The sequence below is a fragment of the Trichechus manatus genome, unplaced genomic scaffold (genome assembly GCF_000243295.1).
Source record: "Trichechus manatus latirostris isolate Lorelei unplaced genomic scaffold, TriManLat1.0 scaffold00080, whole genome shotgun sequence".
Classification (NCBI taxonomy): domain Eukaryota; kingdom Metazoa; phylum Chordata; class Mammalia; order Sirenia; family Trichechidae; genus Trichechus; species Trichechus manatus.
Genome location: NW_004444016.1, coordinates 1,424,012 through 1,445,421, shown reverse-complemented (window position 1 = coordinate 1,445,421; position 21,410 = coordinate 1,424,012). Strand labels below are relative to the sequence as shown.

General features: G+C 50.5%; 1 protein-coding gene across 1 annotated transcript in view; it reads right to left on the bottom strand.

Annotated features, from left to right (window-relative positions):
* Positions 1-20,814, bottom strand: part of GRAP (GRB2 related adaptor protein) — a 30,021-nt gene extending 9,207 nt beyond the window's left edge. The window contains exons 1-3 of the mRNA XM_004380989.3: positions 20,431-20,814; positions 8,062-8,159; positions 3,216-3,338 (exon numbers count right to left, since the gene is read on the bottom strand). Coding sequence (XP_004381046.1) covers positions 3,216-3,338; positions 8,062-8,159; positions 20,431-20,508 — 299 coding nt within the window. The 5' untranslated portion in view covers positions 20,509-20,814. The remainder of the gene's footprint in view (positions 1-3,215; positions 3,339-8,061; positions 8,160-20,430) is intronic.
* Positions 20,815-21,410: the final 596 nt, after the last annotated feature.

Genomic DNA, 21,410 nt, shown 5'->3' with positions numbered 1-21,410 from the left:
AAGTGGTTCAACTCCCCTCTGCCCCTGCTTTGCCGGGTGATCTTGGCTTTGGGGTTGGTCCCAGGAGCCACTTAAAGCCAGAACAACCTGCCTGGCGGGCACCATTCTCAGAAGATTGCCAGGCCTCTTCCCATCTGCTCCCAACAGCCAGCACTTAGAAAACTGCCACTCCATGCCTTTGCAGAAGAGGCTCCTCCCCAGGGCCCATGGGGGGCAGGGGTGTTTGGCATGGAGGTGTAGGGAAGAGGGTGGGTACTACAGATTCCAGTGGCCCCAGAGCATCCTGAGGTGGGGGTCACGACCAAGAACTCACAGTACTTCCCCCTCCCCCCCAGGATACTGACAGTGCTCCCATTTTTAGGATGAAAAATAGAGGCTCAGAGAGGCAAGAGGCATCCCAGCCCCTCAGGGTAACAAGGTGGTTCCCAGGGAAATGGAAGTGATAAAAGCCGAATGGCTGACTTCGTAGGGGGTGAGTGCTGGGCTGGGGTGAGCACTCATGATGTTGACCATCCCTCCCCTCCAGTGCTTTTCTGACCACAGTGTCCAACCACGGGGCTCCTCCAGGCCCAGGTGGGGAGACGGCCACCGACCAGGGCCACTGACCCTCCTTTTGAATGGCTGGGTGAACTCAGAAACCTATCCAACATCAAGCTGAGATTTGCATGTGGGGCTCCCCTCCAATCTGCAGCTGCCAGATTCAAGGGGACACTTGCTCACTTTCTTAAGGAAGGAGCTCTCCCAGCTCTTACAACAGCCACCAGGAGCACACAGACATAATGTGCTAATTACAAACCCTGTGCTCACCACAGTGAGCTGAGTATAGGCACCTGTGCTCCTTCACACCAGGAAAGCCCTTATTGCCCACTGTGAAATGTGTTGGTTACAAAGACCAAGGAGTCAGTGGGTGGTGCGTATGGTTAACATGCTTAGTATCTACCTCAAATGGTTGGTGGTTCAAATCCACTCAGAGGTGCCTCGGAAGAAAGGCCTGGGAATCTACTTAACAGCAACTGGTCGGTTACTATGATGGTTAAGATTGTGTGTCAGCTTGGCTCGGCCATGATTCTCAGTATTTATATGTGATCACTCCCAATACAGTTGCAAGGGAATTTCCTTGGGGGTGTGGCCTGCATGAGAATATAAGCAGACGTTCTGGCTTTTTGCTCACTCTGGATCTTACAGCTGCCTCCTGTTCATCTGGCCTCTGGTTCTTGGGACTTGAGCCATCTGCTTATCTTCTGATCCTGGGATTCGCTGATCTTCACAGCCTGTGAGCGGAGTCCTGCTTTCTGACCTGCCGATCTTGGGGTTGCCAGCCCCTGCAGCTACGTGAATCAGGAGAAGCCTCTATCCCAGACTTGAGACGTTCCAGCCTCTACAATCGCGTGAGCTGTTTCTTTGATATAAATCTCTTTATATATATGTTTATATGCTTTACTGGTTTTGCTTCTCCAGAGAACCCAGCCTAAGACAGTTACAAAGACAGAAGGGGCCAAATGTTAGCAGTGGATGTAGTGATCACATGCCGAGAGGCTGACTGCAGGCAGGTCAGGGGACCCACTGGAGGCCCAACAGAGCCTCGATGGTGGCGCTCCTTCAACCAGGGATGTTTTCTGCAAATGGGAGTCCTAATGCAGCCACTGAAGGAGCCCTGGTGGTGCAACGGTTAAGCGCTAGGCTGCTAAGCAAAAGGTCAATCCGCTTCCATAAAGATTACAGCCTAGAAAAACTGTGAGGCAGTTCTACTCTGCATTCATGGGGTCACTATGAGTCAAAAATCAACTTGATGGTACCTAAAAACAATGTGGCCATTATGGGCCGACTCGAGCTGCACAAGAACAGTGCTCATCATCCCTGTCTGAGCCTTTCCTTTTCAGCCCCATCAAACTTGCATCTTCACATCCAGCCCAGCTCTAACCATCAAAGTGGTCCCGTGTTTGATTACCTTTTAGAGAACTATCAAGCTATTTGCTGTGAATCAACCTTGACATCCAGCAAAGCAGACCCAACAGTGGATGGTGGTGGCTTCAGAGGCCATGCAGCTGTCCTACACTGTTCACGCTCATCCCCGCTTCCAAATGGCAGTGCTACCACCCCAATAACAGCTGTGATGGTAGCAGTGAGAGGTAATGCAGTCTGTCCCTACAGGCCAGGTGCTAGGTCACTGACAACAACCCCGGGGGGGTGGTTTTGTTGGCTATCCCCCTCCACAGATCCACCTGCCTCCCAGATCAGTCACTTCTCTCCTTGCCCCATGGTAGGCCGCCACCAGCTGGTACCCGGGTGACTATCTCAGGCTGCCACGCCTACCCAACAGTCCTTTCTCCTCACTACAGCCAGAGGGATCAACTGAATCTGATCACAACGTCCCTCTACTCAAAACCCTCCATGGCTCCCTATTCTCTGAGAGCAAGACCAACCTCCCTGCCAGGCCAGACAGGCCTTGTGTTATTGGGCCACCCTAATCCTTGATGGTGACTCCCACTCTACTCCCCTGCCCCTCCACCACTTCTTGGCTCCTCAAACACACCAGGCTCATTCCCATCCCAGGGCCTTTGCACTTGCCGTTCCCTCTGCCTGGAAGTCTCCCTCCAGATCCTCATTCCTGAGGACACCCAGGAGCCTCTACCTCCTCCCTCAGGTTTTTGCTCAAATGTCCTCACTTCCTCTGAGAGGCCTTCCCTGACCACCTTGGCTCATGACATTATGTATTTATTTGTTTCTTGTTTACTGTCTCTCTCTCCCACCAAGACATAAAACCTACAAGAGCAGCAACTTTGTCTTTGTCACTGCTGATTCCCCAGCCCCTGGAATAGCCTGGCATGCAGCACACGGCTCCATAAATATTCAGCTATTGAATTTGGACCCTACTGTGACTGAGCACTGGGACAAGGAAGGACAGAAACCCACCAGGGTGCCCCCCTCCCCCGTTCCTACCATCCTGCAGATTCCTCAATCACCCTGGCCTTGGCCTTGGGGATGGGGTTCTACACAGCCCAGAGGCCACCGCGCCATGCTACACATCCCCACCCCACCCCACCCCACGCCCCTGCTCTGGGCCACACCCTGGGCTGGGTGTCACCCCCATGGCCCCCAGACTGTTGCTGGCTTCCAGGCTGCTCCTCCTGCAGGGAGGGACCCATTTCCTCCACCCTCACTCAGCGAGCACCTGGCCCCCTCTCCTGCACACGCCCCCATGGGTCAGCACTCACTTCACGGAGATGGAGAACTCCCCCGGGGAGCTCTCACTCTCCCGGATCAGAAAGGCCCCCAGGTGGTTCCGCTTCATCAGGATTTCTTCTGCCAGCTGCCGGGAAATCCTGCCGGAGTACCACCTGTAGGAGAGGCACAGGTAAAGGTACCAAGCCAGGCATCGACCCCCAGCTCCCCTGTGTCCAGCGCGACATGCTGACCCTCACAGCAGTCCTGAGATGCAGAAGACGTGACCACACCCACTTTGCAGATGGGGAAGTGAGGCACGGAGAGGTGAAGCAACGTGCCCATGGTCACATAGCTGTGGCAGGCAGGAGCTGAGACTCAATCCCAGCATTTTGGTTCCTGAGGCAAAGCCTTTCCTACCACATCAGGCAAACACATACCCTTATAAAAATGGAAAAAAACATACCGCAATGAACCAAGACACAGCCAACCACAGCCAGGCTTTTTAGTTTTAGATGGTGGATGCTTAAAAGTAAAAAAATATATATACGTAAAATGGATGGCAAAAGTAAAAGTAATAGTAGCTTGGATCTGATGAGAAAGGTCTCTCCTTGTACCCGTTTCACAGATATACAGACTAAGGCCACCTGGGCTTTTGCACAGGTACAAGTCTGTTTTCCTGCTGAACAAACAAAACTGGGTGTCTGGTAAATGCTTATACTCTTGCAGGATCCCCACCCCCCTAGCTGGAGGAAGCAGCACGGCTCAGGGAACAGGGCCTGGGGGTGGACACAGGGACCCAACTTCTATCTGGCCTACCTTGCTGTGAGGCTCCAGGTAGCCCTGTCCTCTTTGGGCCCTGCTTATCTGAGGAGCTAGATGGTCTCTTACTGGCTTCCTGGCACCAGTGTTTTAGCCTAGATTTATTGTTCAAATGGGGATACTGAGGCCCAGAGCGGCTGAGGTCTCATGGTGAGGCCATGGCAGACCAAGGGCAGGGCCCTTCACTCCTTCAGCAAATGCTTTCTGAGTCAGACCGAGCTTGGCACAGGTGACAGATGTGAGGTGAGCCTTTTCCTGTTGTCTCAGGATTTTGATGAGGCCTCACGGCTGAAATCAAAGGGTGTTAGGTGCAGTGGCAGTTGCTGCTGGTGCCTTGCCCGTACCCCCGACTTTCAAGTATGTGATGAAGGCTGCTTAACGTACACACTGGTGATGCTGAAGCCCTGGGAACTCTGTCAAGCAATGTCTGATGGGAGTGGTGGGCAAATACCTCAGCTCCCTTGTCACTGGGGGATAGCTCTGGGGAGTGTTCCACACTATCTCCTGGGGCTCCCCAGCAGGATTGGGCTCTGGTTGCCCACGGTGGTGACTGTTGATAACACGCCCATTATGGCTCCTTCCCTTCCTTGCCCGCTCCTTCCCTTCCTTGCCCCACTTCCCTACTCCAAAGTAAGTTACTTGGCCTCAAATCTGTGTCTCAGGGACTGCTTCCGGGTGAACCTTTACTCTCAGAAGTGCCCTAAAACTGGTGGAGGACCCTCAGCCCATCTCTCCACTCTGGGGTCTGAAGGAGGAGATGAGAAGAAGGGTGGGGGAGGGGAAGGGGTTGCTAGGGCTACTTGTGTGAGCACTGGGAGGGTCTCCGGAGGGGAGGGGTTGAGTGAGGTTGCTGGGGGAGAGGGCTCAAGGGAACCATCTGGAGAGCTCGGCGTGAGTCTCCCAGAGTTTGGGGGACCTGGAGGCTGGTGCTCAACTAGCTTGGACCAGTCTCGAGGGAGTGCTGTCTCATGGCGAAGTAAGGAGAGAGGACTGGGCTGGGATTGTGACAGGGCCCAGGAGCAGGCTTCCCTCGCACCAGGGCAGTGGGGAAGGACACCCCAGGAAGGCACAGGGGTGGGGCAGGGCCAATGAGGCTCTGAATGGGAGATTCTAAGGGACTGGATGTCTCCAATGAACCTACCAAACCCAGAGAAGAAGTCAGCGTGTAAATATCGCTGGCCCTCAGAGGGTGTCACGACCACATCCTTGCCCCTACACTAGGAAAGCGAAGGCAGAGGGGAAAGAAAGTCCTTTGCAGTGCCCCAGAGCCAGCTGTCTCATCACACCGATGCTACTGGTGACCACCTGCAACAGTCTGCATTTTACTGATGTGGAAGCTGAGGGCAGAGAGGGACAGGGATGCGTCTGTTGTGAGGTGAATTGTGTCCCCAAAAGGTATGTTGTATACCTGTGAACTTGACCTTGTTTGGAAACAGGGTCTTTGAGGATGTTAAGGTCAGTTAGCATGAGGTCATGCTGGAGTAGGGGAAGTCCTAATCCCATCTGAGTGGTGTCTTAAAGAAGAGAGGATGAGATACAGAAAGACAGACAGACAGGGAAGACAGCCATGTGATGATGGCGGCAGAGATGGAATGATGCTGTGGCTGCAAGCTGGGGAATGCCTGGAGCTACCAGATGCTTGGAGAGACAAAGAAAGATCCTCCTCTAGAGCCTCCAGAACTGTGAGACAGTACATTTATATTGCTTTAAGCCCCCTCAGCTTTATTTGGGCAGCACCAGGACACTAATGCACACCCACAGGTCACACAGCTGCCCTCATGCGTACATACCCCCAGCTGCAGACCCACCTCCGGGGTGGGGTGACTCACAATGCCGGGCCTTGAGAAATGCCCGGCACAGCACCACTGTGTGACCTGATCAAGACACTCCACCTCTCTGGGCCTGTGTCCTTACCCGTAAGATGGCGACAATAAGACCCTCAGAGGGGCACTGGCACTGAGTGAGCTGCTACCTAAAGGTGTGTGCTGCTGTGACAATCAGGAAGTGGTTCACAACCTCCTCCTGCACAGCCCTCGGCTGGGCCTCTCTGCCCCCTCCCCCCAAATAGCTTCTACTCTGACTTCAAGGCTCACGGACCCTCCCCTTCCTCTGGGAAGCCCGCTGGCCCCCACTGGCCACACAGCTGGGCTAGGTGCCCCTGTGGTCCCCAGGAGGTCTGCTCTAGGGGGAAGGGGTCTGGACTGTGCCTCCCCACTGGGGGGTCCCGTGGGCAGACAGGGTGATCGTGGGTGCTCAAGGGAGGAGCGGGCCTGCTACAGGCTCCCCGCACACCTGGAGCCTTCGCAGGCCAAGTCAGGTGTGCAGCTGAGGCGCCCCACAGCTATTTTGGTGACAGGGCTGATGCTAAGGCCACCAAGAGCGTGCCTGGCACAGCCTAAAGTGGGTTGGCCAGCAGCCAGGCCCCATTCCTGCTCTGTCCAGACATAGGGGCCAGAGCTGACTTGAGGATCATTAGGGGCTGGAAACCTCCATGGCTCCCCACAGCCCTGAGCAGAGTCTCGCCTCCAACCACAGGTTGGTCTTTTGTCACCTTGTCTCTCATCCTGAGCAAGTGGTACCCTCTGCTCAGTGCTTCTCTGGCTGGGCTGGGCCACCTCCTCCCCTTCCCCTTTACTGACAGAAAGACTGAAGGCCAGAGAGGGCAAAAAGCTGCCCAGTGTCACATAGCCAGGAGGGACATCACGGGCCTTGAACCCCACAGTCTTGGGGAGGGGTACCTAGAGCCCAGGCAGAGTGGCTTGGGACCTGGATGAGATGAGGCTTTGCCCCATCATAGGCAGCTAGAAGTGGTGGCAGCTTTGGAAATAACTCAAAGAGAGATGTACCCCGCAGGCCCCACCCTTACTCTGCACGTCCCTCCCCTTCCACCTCATAGCCACCCATGCACCATAGCTCCCAGTCTGCCCTCTCCAGCCCTGTCACCTGCCTCCAAATTGGACTGAATCCCTCCCTTGCTCAAATATCTCCCATGGTTCCCCACCACCCTGGGCCTGGTATTTGAGGCCTTCCTGCCGGCCCCATATGCCACGGGTTCTCCCTCTGCTTATCTTGTCCCTGCTTAGCCAACTCCTATGCATCCTTCAAAACCACACTCCTTGCCACCTCTCCTGAGAAGCTTTCCCTGGTTAGTCACTTCAACACTGGTGGTCTCCCTATGTCGTACTCTCTATGTCTGGTCTCGTCTCTCCCATAGGATGGGGCTGCTCTGACCCCTCCATGACCCCAGCTCACCCAGACTGGGCCCACAGGGGCTGTGGGCAGTGTCCCCTGTGGGCAGTGTCCCCTGTGGGCAATGTCTCCTGGGGGCAGTGTCTGGTGAATGGCCGAGTAGGCAGCTGCATCGTGGGGCTGTCTGAGCCATCATTAAAGCAAGTCCCATTTGTCTCTAACAGATTTCGTGTGCATAGGCCTGCTCTGGGACTGGCTCTGCCCACTCACTCTCAGGGTGGCAGCATGGGATGCCACCGCCAAAAGCTGACTGGCAGCCCCAACCAGCAGGTCCCAGGTCGCAGGATACCTGGGCCGCAGACTCACCTCCCATTCCAGGAGAGCAGTCCCACACTCTCCTTGCTGATGTCCCGCTCTCCCCACCGCCCCAGAGACAGGGCCCACAGGGTCCGCATCCTGCCCACCCCCCTACTGCCTCCCTCACCCCCGACCTCACCACAGGGGATGCTGTAGAATCCTCCGCCATCTGCACAGACTGTAGCTGCAGCTGCCCTTGCATTACAGACAGGGAAACTGAGGAACAGCGTGAGCATGTACCCGCCTGAGGCGACACAGCTGCCAGTGGAGAGCCCAGGCCCTGCCCTCTCCCAGGGTGCTCCTGGACACTCTCCTGGCAGTCTGGGTCCTCAGTGTCCTCATATCTCCCACCTGTGTCCCTGCTGCATGCAAGTGGCTTCTGTGTGGATGGGCCACCATGTGGTGGACAGAGGCCAGGGGTTGGGGGTAGGGCATTCCCACGCCAGAAGGATGAACCATGTCAGGGCCTCACAGCAGCTCAGCTCAGCTTTCAGCTGCGGTGCCTCAAAGAGGCAGGGCTGGGGCACTCACGGGTGGGGTTTGACACGGATGTAGTTCTTGGGGATGAAGCCCTCAGCACCGTGGAGCTCGGCCTTGTACCAGTTCTGATCATCCTCCATGTTCAGGATCTATGGGCAGAGAGACACGGCTGCTCAGCCAACAAGCAGGGACAGCTGTCCACTCCCCCTGCCCAGCCTCTAGGCCTGTGGAGGAACCCCTTCAGCCCTCCTTCCAGAGGAGAGCTGGAGGCTTGGGGCAGGGACTGCCATGGTCACCACGTGCCCGTGATTCCACTGCCGTGCTGGGTTCCTAGGTCAGGACGGCCCACCCTCAGAAGGTCCACAGCCTCCATGGGAAGGACAGGTGGAGACACAGAGAAGGTCTGCTCAGTGGAGTGGGGCCCTGCCAGCCAGATCCCCAGCACACTGAGGGGTCTTGGCGAGCAGATCTGGGGTCTCTGTCCATGAGCTATGCCCCAGTATGGCGGTCCTATAGCATTTGGTTGGCATGCACTGAGCCTTGGGGGAGGGAGTCTGCAGTCCCTGGGAGAGTTGGGGCCCCAGCCTGAGCTCAGCCTCTAGTGGGGCATCCTTAGGAGCATGTGTACTGAAACAGCCCTTAAACCCTTGAGCTCAAGGGACCATGATTTAATGGAGGGATTTTGGTACCAAGGAGCAAATAAGAGTGGCCTTATTTGCTGGGATGAGGCCTGGCCAGGTCACAGGGCTAATTTTCTATGGCTCTGAGGGCCAAAAGGAGCTGAGCTAGTGGGAGTAGCTGTGGTGGGCTGAGGGAGGAGCTGGACCAGGTCTGGGGGTGGTTTAGGGCACAGCATATGCATGTGCTAGAACATGAAGCTTGGGGTCTCCTCCACCCGGATCTCATGTACCCCGTCTGAGGTCCATATCATCAAACGCCACTTTACAGATGAGGGAACTGTGGCCCAGAGAGGAAGAGTGACTCAGCCGAGGCCACACAGTGCGGGAGAGGCAGAGCCAGGACTCTGGAGCCTGGGGTCTTCAGCTCCACTGGTCTGGAGGGGGACCCTGGCCCACCAGCTTGAACTCTCACCCCCCATCTCTCCCATCTGTACCAGGAAAGGTCCCAAAATAGCTCGATTCTAGTGAGGATATTCACTGGAGAGTAAAAACTGGATATAGAACAGTGTTATAGATTATAGAACAGTGTTATAAATTGAATTGTGTCCTCCAGAAAGGAATGTTGAAGTCTGACGCCCGGTGTCTGTGAATGTGACCTTGTGTGGAAATAGGGTCTTTGAAGGTATCAGTTAACATAATGTCATACTGGAGTAGTTGCTGTTAGTTGCCGTGGAGTCGATTTAGACTCATGGTGACTCTTTGTGTGCAGAGTAGAGCTTCTCCATAGACATTTCAAGGCTGTGACCTTTTGGAAGCAGATCACCAGGCCTGTCTTCCAAGGTGCCTCTGGGTGGGTTCAACTGTCAGTCTTTTGGCTAGTAGTTGAGCTCTTAACCATTTGCACCACCCAGGGACTCCTTACTGGAGTAGGGTGGGTGCTAATCCAACCTGAGCGGTGTCCTTATAAAAGAGGAGAAGAGACACAGACACGGAGTCACATAGGGAAGACGGCCACGCAATGATGAAGGCAGAAATGAGTGACGCATCTAGAAGCCACGGAGCACCAAGGATTGCCAGGACCACCGGAAGCTGGAAGAGGCAAGGAATGATCTCCCTCTAAAGCCTTCAGAGAGAGCATGGCCTGCCAACACTGTGAAATCGGCCTACTAGCATTTCTGGCATTTTAAGCCACCCGCTTTGTGGTGCTCTCTATGGTAGCTCAAGGAAATGAAAACAAACAGCATCCCATGCAGAGGGCACTGCAGACCCGGCCAGGGCAGACTGGGCCAGGGCAGGCCAGGGCCAGGGCATCAACTCACAGTAACGTTTGCCAAGAGGTATATGAAATAAGCCCATACACAGAAATCAAAGATTATTAGCGGTTACCAGGCATAAGAAGGAGAGGGTGGGAGGGGGAGCTTTGGTTTGGGGATCATCGAGTTTATGTTAATGGTGGTGGAATAATTTGGAAAAGGATAGAGAGAATGGTTGAATAACTGGAAGAATGTAATCAATGTCACTGAATTGTACATGTAGAAATTGTTGAATTGGTGTATGTTTTTTTCTGTATATTTTCACCACACACACACAAAAGTCTGCCAAGAGGAATTGGACTTTTCTCCCTCAGGCCCAGACCTGAGACCCCCACCTTTGTGGGCGAGCACCGCTTGTCTGTCCACCAGCTCTGTTGAGCCCCTTCCTTCCTGCCCCTGTGGTCTGGGAAGAGTCGGCAGCCACAGGGACAGGTGGAAGCAGGTGGCTGAATCAGGAAAACTTTCTCTGTAAACAAACAAAACGAAACAATTCCCCCAACTTATTGAGAAAATTAGGGCCCCTAGCCCCTAGGTGGCCTGAGGAACCCTGATGGCCCAGTGGTTAAGTGTTTGGCTGCTAACCAAAAGGTCCTCAATTTGAATCCATCAGCTGCTCCTGGGAAACCCTATGGGGTAGTTCTCCTCCATCCTATAGGGTCGCTATGAGTCGGAATCTACTCGATGGCAACAGGTATATTTTTTTAGGAGGCCTGATGCCGGTCACAGACACAGGTTCAAGGAAGGTGCTCTGGGCCTGGGGCACTTGTCCACTCTATCTGCCTCCAACTCACTCCGTTGCAGTGGCCTCAGTTTCCCCATCCATTAAATGGGCACATTTATAGGCTACATTGAACATGGCGTTGTTTTGTGAACTACAAACTCCTACGTGCACATGTGAATAAAAAAAACCCAAAACCCACTGCTGCTGAATCGACTGATAGCGACCATATAGGATAGAGTAGAACTGCCGCATAGGGTTTCCAAGGAGCTGCTGGTGGATTCAAACTGCTGCCCTTTTGGTTAGTAGCTGTCATGGGTTGAACTGTGTCCCCCAAAAATATCTGTCAACTTGGCTGGATCATGATTCCCAGTATTGTATGATTGTGTACCATTTTGTAATCTGGTGTGATTTCCTTATGTGTTATAAACTCTATCACTATGATGTAATAAGATGGATTAGCAGCATTTATACTGATGAGGTCTACAAGATTAGACAGTGTCTAAGGCCAATCTCTTTTGAGATATAAAAGACAGAGGCAAGCAGAGACACATAGGAACCTCATACCACCAAGAGAGCAGTGCCGGGAGCAGAGCGCATCCTTTGGACCTGAGGTTCCTACACAGAGAAGCTCCCAGACCAAGCGAAGATTGATGACACAGACCTTCCTCTAGAGCCAACAGAGAGAGCTTTCCCCTGGAGCTGATGCCCTGAATTTGGACTTGTAGCCTACTGGACTGTGGGAGAAGAGACTTCTCTTTGTTAAAGCAATCCACTTGTGGTATTTCTGTTAGAGCAGCACTAGATGACTAAGACAGTAGCTGACCTCTTAACCACTGCGCCACCATGTGAATATACTATATATAATCCCTGCTTTGCTTTGTTTTATTTTCCTGTTGTATCTACTTGGAGGACCCAGAAATGTGCTCATTGATTATGTTAGCTCAGGTCTTACCATTAACCTTGTTGACAAGCCTCAGACCCCCTGAGCTGTAGGAGTCCCCACAAAGGAGAGAGACGTGGTTCCTCTCCGTGAAATTCAATGGTCTGAGGTGAAACCCATGCTTCAGCCTGCCCCTAACCTTCCATCATGCAGTGCCCCGCTCAGGACACTGTCCAATGAACCCATTCAACAAAGATTTACTGAGTTCCTACCGTGTGCCAAGCACAGAGCAAGAGACAGTAATCGAGGAAACAGTAAATAAACCAGGTAATTTGATAGAGTGGTGAGCACTCAGGAGACATAAAGCAGGATGATCTTGACGGAGAATGTGTGGTGGGCTAGGGCTCCTTTAGACTGTGGTCAAGAAAATCCTCTCTGAGGACGGGACATCTGACTGAGACCTGAACCACAAGAAGGACCCAGTCATGAGATGTGAGGAGCAGTGCCCAAGGCAAAGGGAACAGCTCGTTCAAAGGCCCTGAGTTGGGAACAAGCTCTGCCTCTGGAACAGAAAGGAGGCCTGTGTGTCTGGAGTTGAGTGAGGCAGGGTCAAGGGCTGTTTGGTGAACGGGGAGAGGTGGGTAGGGTCAAGGGCATGCAAGATCTTGCTGGCCTTGGGAAGGAGGGAGTTCAGATTCATTTTAAAAGCCACAGGGATGAAAGACGTTCTGTGGTCTCAGGGTCCAGGTTGGCTATGGAGACAGGGGGTGCTGAAGCCACCACCCACACCTTTTCTTAATGTAGTAAAGATGTCCATACTACCCAAAGCAATCTATAAGTTCAATGCAATCCCCAACAAAATTCCAACAGCCTTCTCTGCAGATATGCAAAAGCCAATTCTAAAATTTATATGGTAGGGTAAGGGACTCTAAACACCTAAAGCAATTTTGAAGAAAAAAGTAGGAGACCTCACACTTCCTGATTTCAAAATACACTTTAAAGCCACAGTAATTAAAACAGCCTGGTACTGGTATTATAATAGACATACAGACCAATGGAATAGGATTGAGAGGCCAGAAATAAATCCAAACATCAATGGTCACCTGATTTTTAACAAGGGTGCTGTCTTAGTTATCTAGTGCTGCTTATAACAGAAATACCACAGCTGGATGGCTTTAACAAGCAGAAATTTGTTCTCTCACAGTTTAGGAGGCTAGAAGTCTGAATTCAGGGCGCCAGCTCTAGGGGAAGGCTTTCTTTATCTGTCGACTCTGGGGGAAGGTCCTTGTCATTCATCTTCCCCTGGTCTAAGAGCTTCTCAGCACAGGGACCCCAGGTGCCCTCTACTCCTGGCTCTTCTTGCTTGGTGGTAATGAGGTCCCTCTCCTCTCTGCTCACTTCTGTCTTTTATATCTCAAAAGAGACTGACTCAAGACACAACCTAATCCTGTAGATTGTGTCCTGCCTTATTAACATAACTGCCACTAATCCTGCCTCATTAACATCATAGAGGTTAGGATTTACAACACATAGGATAAATATCTCAGATCACAAAATGGAGGACAACCACACAATACTGGGAATCATGGCCTAGCCAAGTTGGCACACATTTTTGGGGGATACAATTCAATCCATAACAGGTGCTAAGTCTATTCAATGGGGAAGGAAGAGTTTCTTTAATAAATGGTGCTAGGAAAACTGGATTTCCACATGCAGAAGAGTGAATCAGGATCCATGCTTCACACCAGACACAAAAACCAATTCAAACTGGATCCAGGACCTAAATGTGAAACTAAAATCATAAAATTCTCAGAAGAAAATATAGGGTTGAGGCTGTGAGCCGTAGGGTTTAGAGATAGCTTATCACGTATGATAACAAAAGCCCAAGCAGCGAAAGACAACACAAAAATTAAATCCTTTTGTTCATCAAAGGACTTTATCAAAAAAGTGAAAAGACAACCTACAGATTGGGAAAAAATTTGGGGGAACCATATGGCTAATCGGAGCCCTGGTGGTGCAGTGGTTAAGAACTTAGGCAATTCAAATCCACCAGCCGCTCCTTGGGAACCCTATGGGCAGTTCTATTCTGTCCTATTGGGTCGCTATGAGTCAGAAGCAACTCGATGACAATGGGTATACGTATCTGATAAGGGTCTGATATCCAAAGTATATAAAATACTTCTACAACTTAACAACAAGAAGACAAACAATCTAATTGAAAAATGGGCTAAGGACTTGAACAGACATTTTACCAAAGAGGATATCAAAAAATGGCCAACAAGCACATAAAAAGATGCTCAATGTGATGAGCCATTAACCCGCTGCTGTCGAGTCAATTCCGACTCATAGCAACCCTATAGAACAGAGTAGAATTGCCCCATAGGTTTCCAAGGAGCAGCTGGTGGATTCAAACTGCCAAGCTTTTGGTCAGCAGCAAGATTCTTAACCACTGCGCCCTCAGGGCTCTGACTAGCCATTAGTGAGATGGAAATCAAAACCACAGTGAGATATCATGTCACCCCCTTTAGAATGGCAATGATTTAAAAAACAAAAAAAAACCCACAGAAAACAATAGCTTTTGGAGAAGTTGTGGAGAAATAGGAACCCTCATCTATTGCTGGTGGGAATGTAAAATGGTACAGCCACTGTGGAAAACAGTCTGGCATTCCTCAAAAAGTTGAACATAAAACTACCATGTTGTTGTCGTTAGGTGCTGTTGAGTCCGTTCTGACTCATAGTGAAAAGACAACAAAACGAAACACTGCCTGATCCTGTCCCATCCTCACAATCGTTGTTATGCTTGAGCCCATTGTTGCAGCCACTGTGTCTATTACCATAGGACCCAACAATTCCACTCCTAGGTATATACCCAGAAGAAGTGAAGGCAGGAATGCAAACAGAAACCTATACACCAATATTCATTACAGCACTTTTCACAATAGCCAAAAGGTGGAAACAACTGAAATGTCCATCAACAGACGAATGGATAAACAAAATGTAGCAGACACATACAATGGAATATCACTCAGCCATAAAGAGAAATGAAGTCATGATACATGTCACAACACGGATGAACCTTAAGAAATTATGCTGAGGGAAATAATTCAGTGCAAAAGGACAAATACTGTGTGATCTCACTTATATAAAATAAGCAAATATATAGAAATCAAAGATTATACTAGTTACCAGGGGTTGGAAGGAGGGGGCTTTGGCTTAGGGGGCCTTGAGTTTATGTTAATCGTGGTGGAATAATTTGGAAAAGGATAGTGAGATTGGTTGCATAACTTGAAGAATTTGATCAATGTAACTGACTGAATTGCGCGTGTAGAAATTGTTCAATTGGTGTATATTTTGCTGCATATATTTTCACCACAATAAAAAAAAAAATCATTAAAAAAAAGCTGTGGGGAGCCATTGAAGGGCCATGGAGGGAGGTCAAGCTCTGGGCTGTGCTTTAAGTAAATCGCCCTGGCTGCTAAACAAGCAGGGAGCAGGGGTGTGGGAGGCAGTGAGGGCTACTACACCAGCCCAGGAGGGTGATGATGGAGGCCTGGATGGGGCAGCAGTTGTGTTCAGAAGTGGTCAGATTGGGGTTCAGTGATAGGCTGGAGAGGAGAGATTGAGGGATGGGGACAGCAGAGGACAACTCCTATGGTTTTAGGGGAGGAAGGGGATTGGCATGGGCTGTACAGGGGTCTGAGGTGCTGTGGGCCTTTCTATGAGGATGTAAGGGCGGCCACAGGCTCCCCAGTCTGGTCTGGAGGGCCAGGCCAGCCATGGAGAGACAGGGCTGGAGCCACCACCCACACCCCTTCTCCAGCTGGGAGAAGTGGTGTCCTGAATACCCAAAGATTCCTGGCCTGTTGAGGGGGATGGCTTTGTCCCAGGGAAGTGACCTTTGGGGCCAGGGACCTATGGAGCCAAGTCCAACTGGGGTGGCCATTTGTCCAGACTGAGTCCATGTCCCACTGAGTTCTTACCCAAGACCAACACTCAGTTTTGAAGAACGAGTTCCATGGCAGACTCCTGAAGGCTGTGGGACCAGGCTGGACCACCCAAAGTTAGTGAAAATTCACCTGTACTGTGGTCACTGCTGTGACAGGGCTGGGCCCAAAGAGGGTGCTCTGTGGGACTGTGAACAGGATGGGCCACTGAGCTGAGCCTCCACCTAGCTAGGAAGGGGCTAGACGCCTGGACACTGGGCACACTGAGGCTCTGTCTGAGAAGAGGAAGCGGGGGTGCAGAGCGACAATGCAGTAACATTGCTATGGTGATGAAAAGTAGGGCGGGACTAGAGTGAGGCTGGAGAGCACAAAATTTAAGGGGGCACCAAAAAAACTCAGTAACCAAGATAAACAACATTTTTATGCAATATGCTAAAAAATAAAAATAAATGCAAAAAATCTGAATAAGGACTGTGGTAAATAATAATGTATCACTACGGGTTCCTTAGCTGTGACAAACGCACCATTGTAATGTAAGATGTTAACAGTAGGGGAGACTGGGTGTGGGGCATATGGGAACCCTCTGTACTACATTCTCAATTTTTCTGTAAATCTAAAACTATTCTAAAAAAATGAAGTCTATTAAAAAAGTTAACACAAAAAAGGCATCAAAATCTTAAAGACAGGATTTGATGAGCACTTGCGTGACCCTGAGAGTGGGGGCCCTGGCCTGGGAAGGAACACTGGCTTGATGTAGAACTTGTGGTAAACGCAGAAGAGTAAGGAAGGAAACACCAACCGCTTGTGGGCCTGCTGCCCAGAACTGAGGACTGCTAACCATCAGGATGTTTCTTTCTAGTCTTTTTTCTGTGCACAGACCCAGAGCATAAAGTCAATTTTCCCTCCAGAAAATTACATCTACTGATCATCTGCAGAGAGTCAATTGTCTCTGTTGAGTATATATGTTTGCATTCTGCTTTTTGCCACTTAATGTTGGATCATGACCATTTTTATGTTGTTAAACATCCTCCAAAAATGACATTTTTAGGGGCTGTATAATATTTTGTACCATCACTTAACAGGTAGTCTAGATTGATTCTAAACTGCAAACTATCACCAACTTCTCTATCCCCTGCCCTTTATTTTTCTCCATGGCACTCGTACCACCCGACAAACTGTATTTCACTGATTTATCTTGCTTGTGGGCCATATCTGCTGCTGGAATGTTGGCAGCATAAGAGCAGGGACCATGTCTGTTTTCTTCCCTGCTGACTTATGTTGCCTAGAACAGTGGGTGTCCCGTGAGCACTGTTAATGGAAGGACTCATGTAATGTCCGATCATGTCTCTTGCTTTTCCAGAAATTGAATTTCTGGTTGCAGGGCATGGCTATTTGTTTGTAAGATTCTTATATATTCTTCCCAAATGCCCTTTAAAATGATTGTGTCACTTTACCTGTCCACTGCCTACATGGGAGAGTGCACATTTTTCCACACCCTCAACTATTTTGGATATTCATTTTAAAATAAAATTTTGCTGATCCGGCAAATGAGAAAGTTACTTGCTTTAAGTTACATGTCTTTTGTTATTGGTGAAATTGGGCATTTGCTTGTTTGCATTAATTTTTGGCAAATTTTCTGTTCATATCTTCTGCTTATTTTTCTTTTTCTGTTATTGTTGAAATGTGAAAATATACACAGCAAAACATACACCAATTCAACAATTTCTACATGTACCATTCAGTGACATTGATTACATTCTTCAAGTTGTGCAACCATTCTCACCCTGCTTTTCCAAATTGTTCCTCCCCCATTGACATAAACTCATTGCCCCTCAAGCTTCCTATCTAACCTTTTGGGTTGTTGTTGTCAATTTGATCCCATATAGGTAGTTCTTTAAAACAGCACAAGGCTCAAGGCCTTTCTCTATTTTTCTATTGCACTGTCTGTGATCTTCTTATTGATTTATAACAGCTCCTCACACATAAAGGACATTAATATTTTGTCATACATTTTTTCTTAGTCTAAAGCCACCCTCGGTTCTTATCTGGGTGACTGCAACAGCCCTTCCCTTCTTCCCTTCCTGCCCTTCAGACATCTTTTCAAAATGTGTATCTGATCAAGTCTTTTCCCTGCTGAAAATTCTTCAATGAGCACACATCACATTTAGAATCACATCCAAACCCTTTGCAGGCCCTTCATTACTTCCCAACCTCATCCTTACCACCTTCTCCTTCTCACTCGCTGCTCTCTAGTCACAAGACCTTTCCTTTAACTCTTCAAACATATTAATATGATCCTGCCACAGGGCCTTTGCACCAGCTGTTACCCCAGCCAGGTGTGCTCTTCCCCCAGCTCTTTACATGGCCAGCTCCTGCTCATCCTTCTGTTCTCAGCTAGATGTCACCTCTTTTAAGAGACTGCCCTGACCACCCCATCTAAAGCAGTCCCACTCCTCTGTCCCCACATCATTCTGCCTTCCATCTCTCTGTGTTGATGTCTTCAAATCCACTCTTACTCATCTTGTTGGTTGCCCATCTTCCCCTCTGGAATGTCAGCTTCATGAGGGCAGGGACTTGCTTTGTTTACTTTTGTTTGTCATCAGCACTTAGGATGATGCCTGGCACAGAGTAGGTGCTCAAGAAATGTTTCTTGAAAGGATGAAGGAGAAGGCAGCTCCTTCCACAGCCTGTCATTCCCCCATTGTTCCTCGAGCTTGAAGGGTTTTTCTCCCTGGTCTCTACGGATAAGAAGTGCAAGTGCCACTGATAGGGGGTTAGGCTCCAGTTCCAGCTAACATTTTAATTCTTCTTTCCTTCTTTTGACATTCCACATATTTTACTGAGAGCCTACTATGTACCAGGCATTGTCTCACATCCTGGTGCTGCAGGTGGTCCCTGCCCTCACAGTGCTGCCAGTCTGGTGGGGGAGGCAGCAAATCCTCCACTCACTCCTTCCCAAGCAGCTAGAAGCAAACACACCAGGAGTCTGCCAACTCTAGCAAAGGTTAGTTGGTCCTATGGATTGAATTGTGTCCCCCAAAGATACATGTTAAAGTATTAACCCCTGTACCTGTGAACATGAACTTGTTTGGAAATAGGGTCTTTGCAGATGTAATTAGTTAACATAAGGACATACTGGAGTAGGGTAGGTCCTAATCCCATCTGAGTGGATTGTAAAAGAGGAGAAGAGACACAAGACAGACAGAGGGAAGGCAGCCATGTGGAGAAGGAGGCAGAGATGGAGTGAAGCTGCAGCTGCAAGCCAAGGCACGCCTGGGGCTGCCAGACACTGGGAGAGACGAGAAAGGATCTTCCCCTAGAGCCTTGGAGGGAGCACGGCCCTGCTGACTTCCAGACTCCGGAACTGTGAGAGGATACATTTCTGTTGTTTTAAGCCACCCGGCTTATGGTACTTTGTCATGGGAGCAGCTAACACCACTGGAGAACTTGATTAATCTCTGGTTTGGGGGTGGCAGGGGACAGGAGTCTGGGAGGAAAGGGGAGAAGTCACAGCGTTTTCAACAATTGCTTGGTGGGACTTCCACTGATCCACTCCTACCAGCTACCAGTAAAACCCTCTGAGCCTGGGTCAGAGCCCACCACCTACCCATTCCCATTTGCTAACCGCCTACTCCTTCCCAAAGCCCAAAACAGTCTAGAGAGCCCCAACTGCTCTGAACTAAACCTGGGTCCTCACAGAATCTCATACCCTGGCCAGAGCCCTGGCTGGGTGGACCCAGAGGCCATATCCAAGCACAGAGAAGAGGGAATTCCTTAAGGGGACGTGGCTCCTCCTCTTGATCCCGACCCCCAACTCATCCTGTCCAGTCTTGCAGGAAATGGAGTACAGGTTCCAGAGTCACGAGGTCCTAAGTTCAAATTTGACCCCATACCAACAAGCTGTGTCAGCTCCCTGTGCCTCGGTTTAGCCATTTGTGAAACAGTGCTAACTCTGCCCGCCTTAGCAGCTTGCATGGAACGTTGGGATGCACTGCTGAGCTTGGGGCTGGCTACAGTAGGAGCCAGCCAGTGGGAGTTTCTGTCCCTTCTTAAGCCTGAACCTGGGCTGAGAGCTGGGCCCAGGGCTCAGAGTGGAGGGACAGCCAGCCTACTGCCCATTGCTCTAAGGGGAGACTGAGGCCCAGGGAGAGGCAGCGGCTTCCTTAGGGTTAGTTATGGCTGCACCAGTGCCTACTTCTTGGCATGGCCACTCCCCAAATCCAGCCCCTGAGAGAGAACTCACAGACCCATCTGCCTGGACCACCCTGGAGAGCTCTGATGTCCATCCAAGGGGCTCAGACAAGGGGAGATGAGCTGTGGTGTGGCACTACTTTCCGTTTTCTTCAAGCTTCAAGCTTATCCTTGAAGCTTACATCAGTTATTTTAGCCCCACTAGGTCAGCACGGGAGCCCTGGTGGCACAGTGGTTAAGCGTTTGGCTGCTAACCAAAAGGTTGGCAGTTCGAATCTACCAGCTGCTCCTTGGAAACCCTGTACGGCAGCTCCACTCTGTCCTATAGGATCGCTATGAGTCAAAATCAACTTGGCAGCAGTGGGTTAGTTTTTTTTTTTTTTTTGTTTTTTAGGTTAGCATGTGTGCTTATTTCTTTCCTCAGCTCTCTTCTCTCTCTCTTTCTATTGCTCTCACTCTCTCAACAATTTTTTTTTTTTTTAATTCTTTCCTGGAAAACTATGTGTTGAACCAACTACCTGCCGGGCACAGTGCTAATGTCTCCTTGAGTCCTTGCAACAGCCCTAAAAGGAGGGATCGTTAATCATCTCATTTCCTGGATGGGGAAACTGAGGCTCAGAGGGATGAGGAGGATTGTCAAGAATCGCACAACCAGTAACTGAAGAAGCTAGACCTTTCTCCTCCGAGACTGGACTCTGGGGGGCTTCCCAGGGTCCCCAGTTCTTAAATTCCACCCTCTCCCCCAGCCTACCTTGAGCGTGTCTCCCTTGTTGAAGGCCAGCTCATCGCTCTCTGTGGCCTGGAAGCTATACAGGGCCACAGACTCCATCCCACTGTCCCTGCCCCTCCTGCACTCTCGTGTGCTCCGTCCGGCTTCTGGGCTTGCAGAGCAGGCCGGCAGCTTCCTGCTTCCTCCGCAGTGCAGTGGAGCACTGACTTCCTCCGTTCCAAGAGCGTGTTTGTTCTTTTCAGAGCCTGTTTGTTCTTTCGAAGCTGAGGTAGCAGCTGCCCTCGACAGGGGAGAAACAGGAAGCCTAGATATGCCCCAGAACAGGGCGGGCTCCAGAGGCCAGGTGCAGCCCCTGGGGAGCCTCCCTGCAGCCCTGGGATTGGGGCCACTTTGTACCTGTGTTACAGATGATAAAACTGAAGTGGGGGTGGAGAACTGCTGCAAAGCCACCACGTTGGCTCAGACACCCCAGGCACCTCCACCAATCTGCTAATTTGTCCTCCACATTTCCTAAACCCCAGTGCCTCCTGGGCTTCCCCAGAGCCTGCCATATCAATCCCAAGCTCTTTGCCTGGCATTCAAAGCCCTTCCAAGCCACTACTCACACCCACCACCACACACTCCCCTCCAGACTCATCTTCATTATTCCCCTTCTCTCTCCCTGCAGTGGAGGGTGTGGGGACAACACCACGCACTTTCATCCCCAGCCCTCTGCAGGTGCTTGGCCCTCCTCCTGGTGTTCTCTTCCCCTTCTCCTTCTAGGAGACTTCTATTCATCCTTTTATTCAGCTCAGGCATCTACAGTGGGACGCATATTCTAAGATCAAGAAGGACTAAATAAATCTTCAACTTTCCTTAGTAGGTTTGTTTTAAGTATTGCATCAGTGTAGCAGTTCTGAAACTACTTTGCGAGTATTGCAGAATGGTGCATACGTGGATAAACACAGTGATGTAGTTGGGAGCCACGGTTCTTCTCTCCAGGAAAGAAGGGAGGCAAACAC